General features: G+C 35.6%; 1 protein-coding gene across 2 annotated transcripts; it reads left to right on the top strand.

Annotated features, from left to right (window-relative positions):
* Nucleotides 1-2,932: 2,932 nt before the first annotated feature.
* Nucleotides 2,933-15,654, top strand: LOC113695382 (uncharacterized). Of its 2 annotated transcripts, none has more exons than XM_027214462.2 (11): nucleotides 2,933-5,972; nucleotides 6,203-6,442; nucleotides 8,841-8,970; nucleotides 9,381-9,533; nucleotides 9,659-9,885; nucleotides 9,971-10,040; nucleotides 10,609-10,815; nucleotides 12,283-12,521; nucleotides 13,923-14,001; nucleotides 14,092-14,235; nucleotides 15,223-15,654. In XM_027214462.2, exons 1-11 carry the CDS (start codon nucleotides 3,199-3,201, stop codon nucleotides 15,394-15,396), a joined length of 4,437 nt encoding a protein of 1,478 aa, XP_027070263.1. In that variant the 5' UTR covers nucleotides 2,933-3,198; the 3' UTR covers nucleotides 15,397-15,654. The 2 variants fall into 2 exon arrangements, with proteins under 2 accessions (XP_027070263.1, XP_027070264.1); XM_027214463.2 differs by having other exon boundaries at nucleotides 2,961-5,972; nucleotides 9,405-9,533.
* The last annotated feature ends 764 nt before the right edge of the window (nucleotides 15,655-16,418 follow it).

Raw genomic sequence — 16,418 nt, 5'->3', positions numbered from 1 at the left:
CAAGAAATCTTTAAATCGTTTTCTAATAAGATAAATTGCTGAAGTTTCCTCCCGTGCATGTTTCAACCGCCAAATCTGCTAATCAACGATTTCAAACTCCAATAATGATGATAAGGTCTGTTGAGATAGTCCCAAAACTCAAACTCTACCTTTGACAACCAAATCTGAAATAAATTGAGATCAAATAATAAAATAAGAATAAAAGCAGAAAATTCTCACTAGACACTTTTAGGAACAAACAAAAAATTCTTACTAGAAATTCCTAAGAGAAATAAAGGACTTTTATTAGGAGAAACAAATGACTCTTACTACAAACCCCCTAAAAGAAATTTTATTAAAAAACACGATAAAATGAAATTCATAAGAGGGACACCATGGTCTCCCGCCTGAAGAGGAAAGCCTTCTGAGAAAATGAGAAGAAATAGAAAGAAATGAGAGGTAGAAAGAGAAAATTGATGCATAAGGATAAATTATAGGGTTGGTAATCACAGAGTTGATTGCAACAGATAATTGAAGTTGCAAATTTGTTCAACTCTAATTTCAATTGCAGAGATTAAAGCATGCAATTCCCCTTGAAAGAAAATGTGAAATTGTGCCAATTGTTTCTACTAGATATAAAGTTAAATGAAAATTCTGTCTATATTACCATTGATTTTATTTTGAACCTCAATTTATGAATTATAATAATGTACTATCCATTTTTGGATAAAAATGACAATTTCATTTCAATTTCTACACTAATAGTAGTAAATGCATCAAATATGACACGAATCTATATAGATTTGAAAATTAAATGATGCAATAGATCTCTAAACCTGTTATAACACTACTACTAACCCATTCATTCTGCTTTCTTTCTACGCTCAACTTTCTCTCTATTGTTCTTCTTCCATATGAGGGAGATATTGATTTCAAGTCAAGATCTCCTTTCTTCTCTGTTTTTTTTTTAATGTTAATAAAACATTTCCTAAGATATCCTAGCGAGAGTTTTCTCCTTTCTAGTGTTTATCCTAGTATTTATTAGTGATCTCCTATATGCTGTCCCAATGGAAGTTTTGTTTAGAGTTTTGTTGTTTTTTTTTCTCAAATCTAAGAGTTTTTCGGATCTATATATTAGATCTGAAATTTCATGGATCTTCTAATTAGATGCTAATATCAGTTTTGAACTTGAACTAGTTTGATAACATATTTGAGGGAATAGACATGCATAGATATTTATGGAGCAATTCGTGTAATTGATCATATCTGATGGTTTGCTATTCATAGTATAATCTTTCTCATTTTATAATTTTGTTAAATCTAATGATTTTCAAATCAGATATATCTATGACTTTTTTTTTTTTTTGAGGAAGGTCAACTACATTAAAAAGAAGAAAAATATTACAGAGAACAACTGGAGAATAGGAGGGATAAGAGTCTACCAAAATAAGCAACGTGTTCTTTGTATTTTTCAGATTAGATATATCTGTTTGTGACATGTTCTTTATATTTTATGCCATTAGTACAATTTTTTTTGTTAAGCAAATTATGTTGGATAATTTATAACTAGTTTATTACTAATATTGGCTTCTTTTTTTATCCAAAAAAAAGATACAATAGATATGAAAAACTATAAAGTTAATCATAACGTTGAAACTTCAATAATATCTTCCATCAGATGGATGTCACTACAATTCAACAAATCCGTGTCCATGTCTTTAATCTCACCAACTTAAAAAAGATGAAAAGCGAAAAACACTTTTATAAGAATATCGTATGAGAGAATAAAATTCCCACTAGAAAAATTTAGAGGAGAAGAATTCAAACTACACAATCCTAATTTATAAATTGAAATAATTTTAGAAACCTTCCTTGAGGTTTTTTTTTACTAACCTCTCTAGAGATTTATAAAATTACATTGACCTTTCCTGACAATGTTGTGGACCCAATTACTTACATCATATAGGGAGAATTTATTCATATACCCTAAGACATTATATCTTATTAGAAATTAGTATTTGACTATTGAGTAATTAGAGTACTAATTAATGAAAACAATTGTTAGAAATTTCTTTAATGGTGAACAGTGACTTACAATTACAAAAGAACCAATTGATATACCAAATAACGCCATTTTGTGATTGATAGAACCTCCCAATGACAAAAAAAATCTCATATTAAGAGAGGTTAGTGTGTTTATTTTACTAATATAATCGTTAATATAATTTTTGTTGCTTATTTGTGTTATCTAATATATTGAATTGTTGCTTATTTGTATAATAAATGTATTTTTGACAAATAAATAATATATTGAATGTAAACTTTTTGAATAGTTGAACGTGCATGTTAATTATTTCCAACATTTAATTGTTTTCACTTTTTACGAGTACAACTTTTTTATGGAATAAAAGTTTCATTCTCTTATTAAAGTATTTTTTTAATATACCCTAAAACTTTTTTATGGAATAAAAGTTTCATTCTTTGTGACATGTGAGGGACTATGAATCAGATTATGTAAAAATTTGATTTGATAATTTTGCCATTAAAAAATGATCACATGCAAGTCACGTGGTGGATTCCGACCAAAAACTAGTCAGAAACCTAGGTAGAGACCAAATTTGGTCAATGTGAATTTGTAACAGACGTAAACTTACACTTTTAAAAGTGATGGGCGAAAAAAATCATCTTGTAAAATATGAGGAACGTTTCGAACGATTTTCCCTTATTTTCAAAACTTTTTAGATTAGTATAATTTTGCAAATTCCAAGAAGGCTGGTTAAATTGTCAGAAACCTCCTTGAAATTATCCCTTACGAAAATCCTCACACATTACTCGATTTTCATTAATTTCGTGGACTGAACATTACAGGAAAAAAAATGTGACTCTGTAATTTTAGTTCGAAATTCCCGGCGCAACGTTAACTTTCCACTCCCGGCCACGTTTTCAAACTAATACCTCATATTCCTTACCGTTCTCTTTCACACACAGCCGCTCTCACCTCTTTTCTCTTATTTCTTCCTTCCAATCAAAGCAAAGCAATTTCCTCCAAGAAAAACACCACTATCTGAACTGAACTGGAATTCCCAGAATTCTCTGAAGAAGCCCCAAATCTGCGACCAACAGAACCTGGAAAACTCGTTGCCACTCCCTAGAAAATTTTATTCCTGAAAGTCGTTATGTTGCCGGAACCCTAGAATATTTCCACCAGTAATCGTCACCATGTCTCCAGCAGCTGCAGATGTTTCACATCCAGTTTCCACATCACAACCCTTTTCTCAAAACCCTAACCCTAGCTTCCCGGGCAGCAATGGTCCGTGCCAACAGCAATCAAGATGCTTCAATTTTGATGATAAGGATTCTGGTAATTGTGATCTCAGCTTTGATTTCTCTAAAAAGGGTTCGGATTTATCAGGCCAGCAGAAGCCTCCGAGGATCAGGGTTCCGGTGAAGAAGAAACGGGGAAAGTTAACCAGTTCTGAAAATAAAGATTTTGGAAATGTATTGCGTCCGGATAGCTCAAGTCGGGCTAATGAAGCTAGTGTAAGTAAGACTAGTAGTTGTGATTATGTATTTAATGCTGGTGTTGAAAGTGGGAAAATGCGTTTTGTTTTTGGTGCTAATTGCCCTAATGTGTGTAGCTCCGGGTCGAATTTAAAGAATTTGGATGAGGGTGTTGTTTTTGGAGCTAATAAGACTCCCTTACCGTCGAATTTGAGTAGTGGAAATGCTGGTTCTGTGATTGGAGCTAATGAATGTAGTTCAAGTTCGGGGTTGAGTGGTGGAAATGGAGATTCATTGTTTGGAGCTAATAAGAGAAGCTCAATTTCGAATTTTGATAATGGAAATGGAAGTTTTGAGTTTGGAGCAAGTAATGATAGGCCAGATCAAGAAAATCGAGGTGTTATGTTTGGAGGTGAAAGGAGTAGTTTGCCGCCAAATTTGAATATGTTTGAAGCTGATAAAATTAGTTCCATAGCAAAAACGTATAATGGAAGTGTAGGTTCTGCATTTGGTTCTACTGAGAGTGGATCGACTTTAAAATCAAGTTTGGGAAATGGGAATGCTTTATTTGGTGCTAGTGGAAGTAACTCAGCAGTTAACATGAGTTTGGGAAAGGGGAATGCTGAATTTGTTAACATTTCAAGTGACTTGAAATTGAATTCAAGGTCAGGGCAGGGAAATGCTGTATTTGGTGCCAATACAAGTGAATCAACATTAAGTTCAAGCGGGGGAAGTGGGAGTTTTTTCTTTGGTGCTAGTAAAAGTAATTTAAGTTCCACACCAAATTTGGAGCAAAGGGAATTTAGCAGAACAGCGGGACAGTCTGAAGCTGATGAGTCTAAGATATTAGATAATGGTAGTGTTGTTTTTGGTGTAAAGCAAGGTGAGTTGGCTTCGGATTCCGGCGTGAAGCAGAAAAGTTCTAGTAACACTAGTTCCACGCAATCAGCTGCTATTGATTTTGGAAAATTTAGTAATACAGGTTTTGTATTTGGCACTGACTCGAAAGTTGGTGGGAAAGAAGATCGTCCTCGTTTTGAGCCTGGGGCTAAGCAAAATGCTTCAAAATCTAATGCAGAGGCGGACAAGAGTAAAGTTAGAAGACGTACAAGGAAGTTGGACTTTGTTGCCCGGAGCAATAAAATTAGAGACATGGGAAATGAGTTTCAGAAAGCTGACGTTAATGGTGTATTTCTGTTTGGTAATAGTAGCAAGGAGAAACCTAGTTCCAGTGGAAGTAATAGTAATAGTCATGAGACAAACCGGTTGGATGGAGAAAGTGCTGAAAGTGGCAATGCCTCCATGAAATTTCCCTCTGATGCTATCATGTCCAATTTTAAGTTTGTGATTGGGAGCAGTTCCTCTCCTGGTAGTGCTGTTTACAAGATCCCTCTGTCTAAACTCTTTGACGAGATGAAGGGCTTGAACATAGACAACACTAAAGGTATAAGTGGTACTGACAAGGTCAAAGTAGTTGATGGTAATTCATCTTTCACTACTGGTAACTTGTTTGTCTTTCAAAGTAAAGGCCAGACTTCTAATCAGACATCGGATTCGACTGAGAAGGTTTGCAATGGAAATATTCCTCCTCAAGACCAGACAGCATATGATTCCGATCTTAAAAAAACATCGTTCTCATCTTCAAACTCATCAAGTGCCACCATTCATGTCCAGCAAAATGGATTTGGTTTTGAAGCACCTCCTGCTCCTAAAATTGAGAATAAGGCCAATCTTGGTGCTACTACCACACCTGTAGGACCAGATGCATGTTCCAGAGAATTTAAGAAGTGGAATACAAATGAATCTTATTCTTTCGGGACAAATCTATTTTCTGGGTTAGGGAAAAAGTTAGAATTCTCTGCAAATAGTAGATGCTTGAGGGACAAAAGATCGAAGAAGACAAGGGGGAAGTCCAGGCAGCCAATTCTGGCCAAGCATTTGACTGAGCAGGATCGTATGTCCAAAGAAAGCAGTTCCCCTAATAATTTTGAGTCTCCTGGATGTTATTCACCAATGGATTCTTCACCTTACCAGGATACTACAGCTAATGCACGGGGTTCTTCACACACTTCTACTGGGACTGAAAATAAAGAGGAAAATGTCTCTGGTGCAAGACAAGGATTTGATATCAATGAAGTTGACAAGAAATCTGGAAAACAGGATAATGTCAGTTCTAAAGTTTACTGTGATGACAAATCATCTGCCACTTCCTCTGCCCAAGATGGCTTATCAGCAATAAAGCGTCAATACAGGAAAAAATACAAGTTGAAAGTTGGTGATGGGCTGAATAGAAAAACTACAGTTCAAAAATCTGATTCTTTTTCATCCTCGGTTCAGTTTTCTCCAAATGCTTCCAATTCATCATGCATGGGTAAAGCACAGGTTCAAAGTGGAGTTGCTGCAAAGCCTCATAATAAACCTGATGGACAATGTGCTAAGCAGGATTCCACTGAGGGTGTCATGCATGAAGAGTGTGAGCAGTGGCGAATGAGGTGCTTCTTGAATCATTATAAATCACCTTTTCATGTCTATGAAATGATTGACATATTCATCTTGTCCAACCTTTTTCTTCTGCTACAAGATATAAATAATCCATGTCCATTTTGATCACTGATCCATCCTTTTTTATTGCTCATTTTTTTCTTCCTTTTGGTTTTGTGCTGTATGTTCCCAAGTAGTTTCATATGAATGTCATTTTTGAAATGTATCTACTTAATGACAGGGGAAACCAAGCCTATAAGAGTAGGGATCTGCACAAAGCTGAGGAATACTATACAAAGGGCATAAATTCCATTAAACATAAAAATGCTTCCGGGTTCATCATTGAACCGCTTTTGTTGTGCTATAGCAACCGTGCAGCGACGCGAATGTCTCTTGGAAGGATGCGAGAAGCCCTGGAGGACTGTAAATCTGCTGCTGCTTTAGATCCCGGATTTCTCAAAGTAAAACTAAGAGCTGCAAAGTAAGGCTTCTCAGAAGTGCTTGTTTCATTCTTCTTATGGATCACTTTTTCCTAATATTCATTCTTAAAATGTAATTGGTATTATTGGTTTTTTTTGTGTTGTTGCACATAAATTCGTGTATCCAGTCTTGCATGTCTGAACTTACATAGATACTTTTGTCTTAATTAAAAGTTGATAACTTTTCAAAAGAGGTCCATTTGTCTTGTGTTCTGAAAGCCCCTAACATGGACCAGTAAGATCAATGCCCTTAATTCTGGAGCTTAATGAAGTATTTGTGGGTTTAACTTAGTTTACATTTTAGTTAAGGCTTTGGGTAATGTAGCATAATACCATTAGCAATTGATGTGCCATGTTTTATTGAAATATCTGTATGCTTAGTTCTGCCACTGCATTCTAAGCTTTCATAAGCTGACAGAGAATCATTAAGAATAAATTGGTACTCAGAACAGGATTGAGATGGTATTTTTAGGTTTATATTATATTGTCTTGTTGAGTAATCAGTTTTTAAAAGGTTTCATGTCTTATGTGCATGGTTTTGGTTTTTATTTGGGTGATATGAGGAAAAATCCACTGAAAAACCTAGCAATGGGCTTGTGTCCATAGTTTTCAGCTGCCGTGTTTTGCCGTTTTGCATCCGTTGCTGAATGGCTCAAATAATTTTCATTTACAGACTCTGAATAAACTCTTTCGTAGCAAATCAGTGTATGGGCTAAGAAAATTTAATAAATTAATGTCTAAGAAAATATTAAGGACTAATCAACATCTATGTTAAGGAAATTTGGTGTCCAAGTTAAACAAAAAACTTAAAGGAGTTTACTGCAGTGATAGACTTTAGCGAACTTACCTAGGACGGTGCCTCTTTGCCAGATTATGGGAATCAAGACTAAGGACTAAAAAGGTTTCCTGCAAATGATAAATCTGTGCCTCATTGCCAGTTTTAAGGAAATCAAGATTCCTTAGTTGAATTGTATTGTCTGCAAAATTGGCTCTGATAAATTGAATCTTGGCAAACTAGCACTTCAGCGTTGAAGGATCTTAGACCCAGGTTTTTCTTATTGTAGTTGATTGTGGCCACTTGTCTTGCCCTGGTGTTTTACCGTGTAAAACTGATAGAAGAATGATTGTTTCATCCATTTGTTGACCTGTGGCTTATGTCTCAGATGGTTGGCTGCAGAAATGCACAAAACTGAAATGTCGTGCTTTATGCCTCTTCAAGCATGGAAATTGAGCGTATTATATTATAAGGGTTTTAAGTCCGTAAGTCTTAAACTTAGAATACTTTGTGGTTAAGAGATGGTCCTCCTCTTAACTGACTAAGTGCTTGCTTTTTTAAGATAGCCATGTAGACTGGTAGTTGCTGGATAATGGATACAATGTTCTTATTTCATAGCACTGTTGTATCTCTGTAAGATCTGACGGAGCTCATCTTATTAGAAGCTTGTTTGAGATAAATTTACACACGAAACAGTCTTAAGCTTATTGCATACACGACATTGTAACTACCATTTGTTCTTTAATTCAGTTGCGCATTTGAGGTTTACTGTGGATCTCTGTTATTGAATTGCTAAACGAGCATTCTTTATATTATGGCCAGGGGTAAGGCAGATTCCTCACTGTTCTTAGTTTATTGATCTGGTAGATCATCACTGGGGATAAGGTAAATGCTGACAGATGTTTGTGGCGGTCTGAGTGAACTAGGGGTAATGACTCATATCTTGCATCGAGGGGAAGCACTTATCTGTAAATGATCTCAAGCTTGCTAGTTTATGAGCCTAGTCATAGGATTACCTCTTAGGGAAATCCCAAGCATTGAGGTTGCATCATGCTTGTAGTTCTACCAGCAATCAACCATCTGATAAGTTATTCCTGGGTTTTGGCCAAAAAATTCCTCTGTCAATGATTGACGAGTTAGTTGATTGATTGCCTTTTGTCTCATATAATTCTGTTGTCCATCCGATGAGTTGTCCTATGAGATTTTGCAAATTCCTTGCTGTCGATTGCGAAGGAGGTAGTTAACTTATTGCCCATGTACTTTTCCTGTTGTGGCAACACTGAGACATAAATGTGCATGTAGAGGAGCTGCAGTGTGATTATTTTCAGTCACCCTTCAGATTATGTATGACACTCGTAGGTACAGGTTGATGGAGATATTTGTAAATATTCTATAATTAGAAAGGTGTTACATTTGAACCTAGTCTTGAAGAGAACTAGGATGACCTGCTAATGAATGATGTTTTTTTACACATTCGAGTTACATAATTGGGAAGGCAAGGGTTAGAACAGGCTAGGGAAAAATATTGATTAATCCTGATGATGTACTTGAATATTAAGATGGTGACTGTTCAATTTTTTTGTATTTGTGCTAGTAATTCATTGTTTAAAAATTGCATCTTACAGTTGTCATTTATTACTCGGCGAATTCCAAGAGGCTATGGAATACTACAATAGTTGCTTGGAGTCTGGGAATGATGTATGCTTAGATAGAAGAATTATAATTGAAGCTGCTGATGGTCTACAAAAGGCACAGGTAACATATATTTTCTTGTTCGATGGTACTATTTTATGTTTTGGCTATAGCATACAAACTTCATTAGGTATTCTTTCTTCTTTTCTTTCTGAAAGAGAGGGGTGGGTTGTAATGATTATGGATGGTGGATATATGTGGTGCTTTTGTTTGTTTGGTGTGTTGATTATTGAAAGTCAGAAGAAAAGCACCACAGTTTAGTGAACGGAAATTTGGAGCTGTATTTATCCCTTTTATTCTCTCTACATGATGCAAGATGTGCTTTCTAGTTGTGTACATTTGCATTATCCATGTTCTCTTAAGGGCAGGAAGAGTGGGTGTGCTCTCTATTTGTTTGTGTTTTCAGCGATACAGTTGTATGTTTCAGATTACATTCCCATATCGTATTAAGTAAAACTTTTTAACCCTTGCAGAAAGTGTATGATTATATGTGTCAGGCTGCTGAACTTTTGCAGCAGAGAACTTCTGATGCAGCAAACTCTGCTCTTACTAAAGTTGGTGAAGGTTTATCAATAAGCTGTTACTCTGAAAAACTACTTGAAATCAAAGGAGAGGCTCTCTTCCTGGTTTGTTGCTTCCCTAATACGTGATTTCCTTAGGCCTGTTTTACTTTGTAAATTGTGTATTCTCATGATATTGCTAATTTGTAATTTGGCCTTTACATTCGCTTATTTGTGTATTGTGTGGTTAGTTGCGGAGGTATGATGAGGTGATTGAACTGTGCGAGCAAACTCGTCTTACTGCTGAAAAGAACTTTAGTGCTATTGACCTTGCAAATGATGATGATACTCAACGTACAAACTGTGTGAGCCTATGGAGGTGGTGCTTGATGTCCAAGTCTCAGTTTCATTTGGGAAGGCTTGAAATGGCTCTTGATCTGATTGAAAAACAAGAGAAATTAACATCCACAAGTTACAGGTACTTCTGAATTTTTATATAAGAGATTTTCTTTTCCAGTTTTATGATTAATATTCTGGTGGTTGGTTTGACTTGCATTGTTTAGGCCTGCAAGTGTGAATTGCGGATCCTCTATTCCTCTTGCTGCTGCTATACGTGAACTTCTACAAAGAAAGGTACGCAACCTTTCACTTTTGGTTGTTTCCCCATCTAGACACTAATTTCTTTTGCTTAGAATTATAAGCTGTTTCTTTTTCACAAATATAGAAAAGGAAAATGTTAACAATGTTTATTCTGGAGACCTCGTTTTGGTGGATATTTTTTTTTTTAATGGGGGCTGGGGGGAGGTTCCTAGTTTTTCTTTTATACTGGAGACATAGAAAATGCCAAATGTCACTTATTCTTCATATTGGAGACTTCTTCTAGTTATTCTTCTTTGAGTGGTAGCTTCTGAAGGCGCTAGGAGTGCTCTAAATGTGAATTACTTCTGGTGTTAATATCAGCAGAAATATGTACTTGATCCATCCTTCATTTTGATAAGTATGTTAACCTCTTTGATAATTTTTGTTTGATTCAGAATCTTGGATGGAGTTGGCTATGGGTTTCCTGTGTATAATTGCTTAATCATGGCTTTTCGTTACTTTCTGTCTTTAACTGATTGAGTTCTAACTGACTTGAGTACTTTTGAATGATATGCAACCAAACATGTCTGAAAATTTTATACCCATCTCGTCTTAACAATAGAAAGCGGGAAATGGAGCTTTTCAATCTGGGAAGCATGCAGAGGCTGTAGAGCACTATACTGCTGCTATTTCAAGTAGTGTTGTCTCACGTCCTTTTGTGGCTATTTGTTTCTGCAATCGAGCTGCTGCCCACCAAGCACTGGGTCTGATTTCTGATGCCATTGCTGATTGCAGTCTAGCAATAGCACTTGATGAAAATTACTTGAAGGTTAGCCTTTTTTAAGTTAGGCTAGGATATAGTCTTTTATTTGACCAAAAAAAAAATTACAGTTATTTCTGTTAGTTCTCTTTTATCCTGGCGTCTTTTCCTGGCTGTTTTTCTTGTTTGAGAAATATGCTACTTGATTTTTGGAGTAGAATTATGCTACTGGCTTTTCAGATTTGCTTGACTATGATTGAGATCACTCCGATGATGCATATTGTTTGTCAAAATTGCTGTATTCTATCGCTTAAATTTCTCCTGTAGTTGATAAACATAGGAGGTTAATATCTTCATAAGAGGTATTAATAATAAAGTCTTAGAATGCTTAATCAGCCAAATAGTTGTTCCTACAATGCTGAATTTTGTAAAAGACCAGCTTAGTACTGCTTGAACTCTAAATGCTAGAGAAAGGTTTGCTTCTAACAGCCCTTTCCGTAGCTTTTAGAATAACAGAGTCTGGACTTTACATCTTATTTTGCATGTGGAACAAGTTAGTCACTTAGGCATGGTACTGCTACATTTATATTCTCTTATTAATTGCTAAAACAATTACATGATTAGCCGTTTCAATTTGAGATGTCAAATTGTTACTATCGACCAAACCTTTTTTTTAATAAAAAAAGGGTAAGGTGGGATGGCACACTCAATATTTGTAATGCAAGAAGAAATTAAGAACATACAAAGAAGCAGAAGGCTGCTGCAATGACATATAACATTAGGATCTATACTATGATTAGCTGTGGTAATTGCAGTCAGCAGATTGCTCCAAAGCTGTGACTATGCTGTCAGCACCTTTATCCGTATTTTTCTCGAACTTCACTCTGATATCGAAATATTATAAATTCTTAACGTGGTTAATCACTTAAAAGGTTATGGGAGTTGATGCTTATCATCTCTAGTTATGCTCCAGGTTCTCATCTTTCGTGAACTTGCACTCTAAGATTAAAATGTTGTTGGTTGTTTAAGTGGTTAATCGCTTAAAATAATTAATGGCTATCATTTTTGGTTATTCTTGAGGTGCTCCTTTGTTTTACCTATCAACCTCGGGATCCCAAATGTTGGCAATCGAAAAGTTGGGATTCCAAGTTTTACATCTGTGCTTCATTAGATACACTTGTCTTTCAATGTGTTTTGTTTCAGTCAGTGGGTTTCTTACCTAGGAAGATTATGGGAGTTGATGCTTATCATCTCTAGTTATGCTCCAGGTTCTCATCTTTCATGAACTTGCACTCTAGATTACAATGTTGTAGGTTGTTAAAGTGGTTAATCGCTTAAAGGTTAAAATAATTAATGGTTGTCATATTTGGTTATGCTTGAGGTGCTCCATTGTTACCTATCAACCTCAGGATCCCAAATGTTAGACAATTTAAAAGTCGGGATTCCAAGTTTTACATCTGTGCTTCATTATATACATTTGTCTTTCATTGTGTTTTGTTTTAGTCAGTAGGTTTCTTACCTAGGCAGATTTTGCAGGCAGTTTCGAGGAGAGCCACTTTGCATGAGATGATTAGAGATTATAAACAAGCAATCACTGATCTCCAGAGTCTTATATCTCTTCTAGAGAATCAATCACAGGTAAAGGCTCAATCATCTGGGAAGCAGGATGGATCAAATGAAAGCAACCGGAAGGAGCTAAAACAAGCTCGCCAGCGTCTTTCCTTAATTGAAGATATGGCCAAGAAAGGAACTCCCATGGATTTTTACCTCATACTGTGAGTTCTTTTTGTTTTACCTAAATTTTCTTCCTATTACAAATGAAACCTCTCTCTTTATTACATGCACACATGCATGCATTCATATATATATATATATATATATATATATATATATATATATATGTATGTTTTGGGTATAAATATGCAGAGTCTCTTGAGACGTTCAGAAATCTTTCCTTTACCATGTTCCAGATATTTTTCAATTTTGCCTCAATAAGCTTTTATTGTTTTGTATTCCTTTTACCTTGTGGCACTTCTCGGGTCTAATAAATTAAAGGATTTCCCACGAAGCCCCAATTTACTTTTGTGTGGAAAATGTTTATGCAAGTACAGAAAACACATCCTAGAAATTTATGTAGTTGCATGTTCTAACTAAATGGAGAAAACTACAATTAGACTGCCAAGCCCAAATTGGAGGTTACGGCATCTCTTCATTAGCACGTCACATGGTAGATATTTTGCAGCTTTAAGCTCACTTGCCTTTTTCAAGGTTACAATAAATTCCTAAATCTTCTGCATGCTTCATTGTTCAGATCTTGTGGATCAGTAAGAAAGTTGCTAAAGTGGTTTGTTGCTTGGTCTTCTAAAACTAAAGGAAAGCGGCATGGCCCAATTTACCCATCTTGTATTTTACACCATCTTAGAAAGAATTATGCTTCCTTCTGCTCCACCGTAATACTCCTGAAAAGCTGTGAGAAATGGCAGTGTTTAAGATTCTTATGATGTAAATGGTGGTGTTGTAGATTCTAATCCAAGCAAATGGAAACGTTAAGAAGAATTATGCTCCCACAGTCGCTTGTAGGATATAAATGGTGGCGTTTTAGATTCTATAGAATGCAAATGCAATAATATCACTGAGAACCTATACACTATATATACACATATCCTCAACCATACTGTTTATTGGCTGGAAATTTCATCTACGTATCATTTGTGCTTCTGTTGAAAGACATCCAATGACTTGTCCGCTTTGGTGAAAGATCTGTAACTTCATTTCCAGTAAAAAAAAAAAAAAGATTTTTCATTATGTTTCAAATGCACCCCAAAAGAAAAAGGCAGTTAATTTGTTCCTTGCCAAATGATTTTTTGTAGCAGACTTGTGTATATTAGTGTCTTCTTTTATTTTTGTATTTTGGAGGTCAACTTTTAGGTGTAGCCCGTGGGGGTGGTTATGTGTATCTTCTTGTCTCAGTTTGTGTCTCCTGATGTTGCCTTCAAAATTTGAGTCTATAAACCCCAATTTGTAGGTGTATCCTGTGGGGGGTGCTTATGCGTATCTTCTTGTCTCAGAGTCTGCGTCTCCTGATGTTGCCCTCAAAATTTGAGTCTATAGACCCCAATCTTCACCTAGTGATGCTTGCATGACTCTTTGGCACTTAATGAGTTCTTCACTCACAGGGGAATTAAAGCATCTGATTCGGAATCTGACATCAAGAAGGCATATCGAAAGGCTGCTCTTAAGCATCATCCAGACAAGGTCTTCAAGTCATTCTGTTTTTTCTTTGGCTGCATATTGGTTGGAGGATTAGTATTTTCATTCATCTGCTAACTTTTTGTGCTAATATAGGCCGGCCAGTACTTGGTAAGGAGTGACGCAGGAGATGATGGGGCAGGATCATTGAAGGACATAGTTGAAAAGGTTCATGAAGATGCTGACAGGTTATTCAAAATAATTGGTGAGGCATATGCTGTACTTTCGGATCCCAACAAGGTAGGCCACTTCCATATATATTAGATAAGCGTGCTTTGGACTGAAGTTTGTCTATCAGTAGTATTCTCGTGAGATCTCTTTTCAGCAGTTCTATCGTTTCCTGGAGAAACTGTTCTTTCATATCCTCAGTCTCCTTTCAAATGGTAGTGGCCCAATTTAAGTACACAAGTCCAGATGGCATTATGATTTTAACTAGATAGGTGTCCTTATATTGAAGGATCTTTATATATGTATAATATTAGGAAGGGTAGAAAATCTCAGCGGCCACTAAACAATTGGTCAGATCATCTTTTGGCCATCAAACTATTTTTGGTTAGTAATTGGCCACTAAACAACTTAATCAGTAAACTTATGACCATTTAGTCGATAATTGCTCTTAATCTGTAAAATTAGCAGTTAATCTGTGAAATAGGGTTGCGTAGTTGTTGGACAACATTACCCCGTACTTTGTCACGTGTACAGCTAATTTCACAGATTAAGAGCAATTATCGACTAAATGGTCACGGATTTACTGATTAAGTTGTTTAGGGGCCAGTTACTGACGAAAAATAATTTGATGGCCAAAACATGATCTGGCCAATAGTTTAGTGGCTGCTGAGGTTTTTTGCCCTATTAGGAATGGCTACTCTGCTGCACGGTAGGCATAATTGATCCTTATGAAAAAGAATTGTGAGATTCAAGATTTACCATCTTCAGGAGCCTGCCTAGCATGAACTTGTACATTGTGAGCTATAGCTGGTCTATAGATGATGATTGAATGCAAATAGTGTCTATATACCCTGCTACCTTTGGTAAAAATTTAATTGCAGAACAGTTGGTGACATAAAACCTTTGGAATAGTATTATGATGTTCAGAAATAGCACTTACGCACATGCTTTGGAGGGCAAAGAGCTTTTTATCGAATTATTGTTCTAAGTAACCAGTTATCAGGGCTGGTATCTTTACACTTTCATGCCGAATAACTTACACCACTATTGCTTGTGCAGCGGTCGGATTACGATTATGAAGAGGAAATTAGGAATTCTTACAGTTCTCCATATGATAGAGGGCACTGGTCTGGGAGGCAATCTAATTTTTCCAGTTCGTTTGAAAGAAGCAGAAGCGGGCGATCTTGGCATGACACATGGAGATCATATGATAATTCACATTCTAGATGGTAAAAATGCAGTGAAAGGCATCTTTGATATCCAATCAAGTTGATTCAGGGGTTGAGGATGGTTGACAACATCAATAGCTTGGAATCATTGGACTTGATCATCATACAAGGACCAAGGTGGTGGTAGTCTGAATTTGGATGTGGCATCGTCTTGTATATTTTTATACTAGAATTCTGACCTGTTAAGATTTCATATCAAAATATTAAAATTATTGTTGTTGAAAAAAAATTTATTTCAAAAGAAGAGGTTAAAAGGTGAAAATAGTATCTCACTTTTGCTGCCAATCTCTATGAAAACGTGTTACTTAAAACAAAAGTAAAGGACAACAAATTTTTCACTAATGGAAGGTATGCAATGGCACGCTCACTAACTTGGAAAATTTCTTAAAAATTATTGTCACTTGCCTGTGAAAATTTGTCCCATCTTAAGAAGTTCATTTCTTTCGTCATGTTGTACCTAAGAATTTAGTATATTCTCAAACTATTTATGATTTTATGAATACCAAAAAAAATTAAGTTGTACCTATGGTATTAGTATTAGATAGCATTTTGTTAAAATAACTACATTTAAAAAAAAAGGAAAATAAAACATCAAAAATAAATAAAGGATACCCAAATAATATAACAAAAGGTCCAAAAGATAAAGTTAAACACATACGTCATTACCTTTCTTCTGGTTTCTTCTTGGCTATCTATCTCATGCTTTTAACTGAATTTTCTTGCTGTTCTCCCCTTTCCTTTTGCTATACTTTTCTAATCCCCTTACTCTTACTCGTACTCCCGTCTATTCCTCTTCCCTCACCTTTGTCTTATCTCTATGTTGATCCATCCCCCATACCTTATGGATAGCTTTGTCTTTACCCTTATGTCGACTCATCCCCTCTACCCTATAGATGTATTCGTGTGGCTTTACTGTCATTATAATTTCTATATTTTATCTTATATTTTTTTATAGGTGTAACACTGATAATGATTTTAAGTAATCATTCTTTTAAACTTTAGTATAAAAAAAATTGAATGCGAAAT

Source organism: Coffea arabica, chromosome 6e (assembly GCF_036785885.1).
Source record: "Coffea arabica cultivar ET-39 chromosome 6e, Coffea Arabica ET-39 HiFi, whole genome shotgun sequence".
In the NCBI taxonomy this organism is placed as follows: domain Eukaryota; kingdom Viridiplantae; phylum Streptophyta; class Magnoliopsida; order Gentianales; family Rubiaceae; genus Coffea; species Coffea arabica.
Note: the sequence above shows the minus strand (reverse complement) of the source record. Positions and strands in the feature narration are given on the sequence as shown.

What these genes read in the sequence shown, in the direction of transcription:
- LOC113695382 (XM_027214462.2), top strand. Translation starts at nt 3,199, where the DNA reads ATGTCTCCAGCAGCTGCAGATGTTTCACATCCAGTTTCCACATCACAA. An exon ending in TGTGAGCAGTGGCGAATGAG is followed by an intron (nt 5,973 to 6,202) that starts GTGCTTCTTGAA and finishes ACTTAATGACAG; the next exon opens with GGGAAACCAAGCCTATAAGA. An exon ending in ATGGATTTTTACCTCATACT is followed by an intron (nt 12,522 to 13,922) that starts GTGAGTTCTTTT and finishes CTTCACTCACAG; the next exon opens with GGGAATTAAAGCATCTGATT.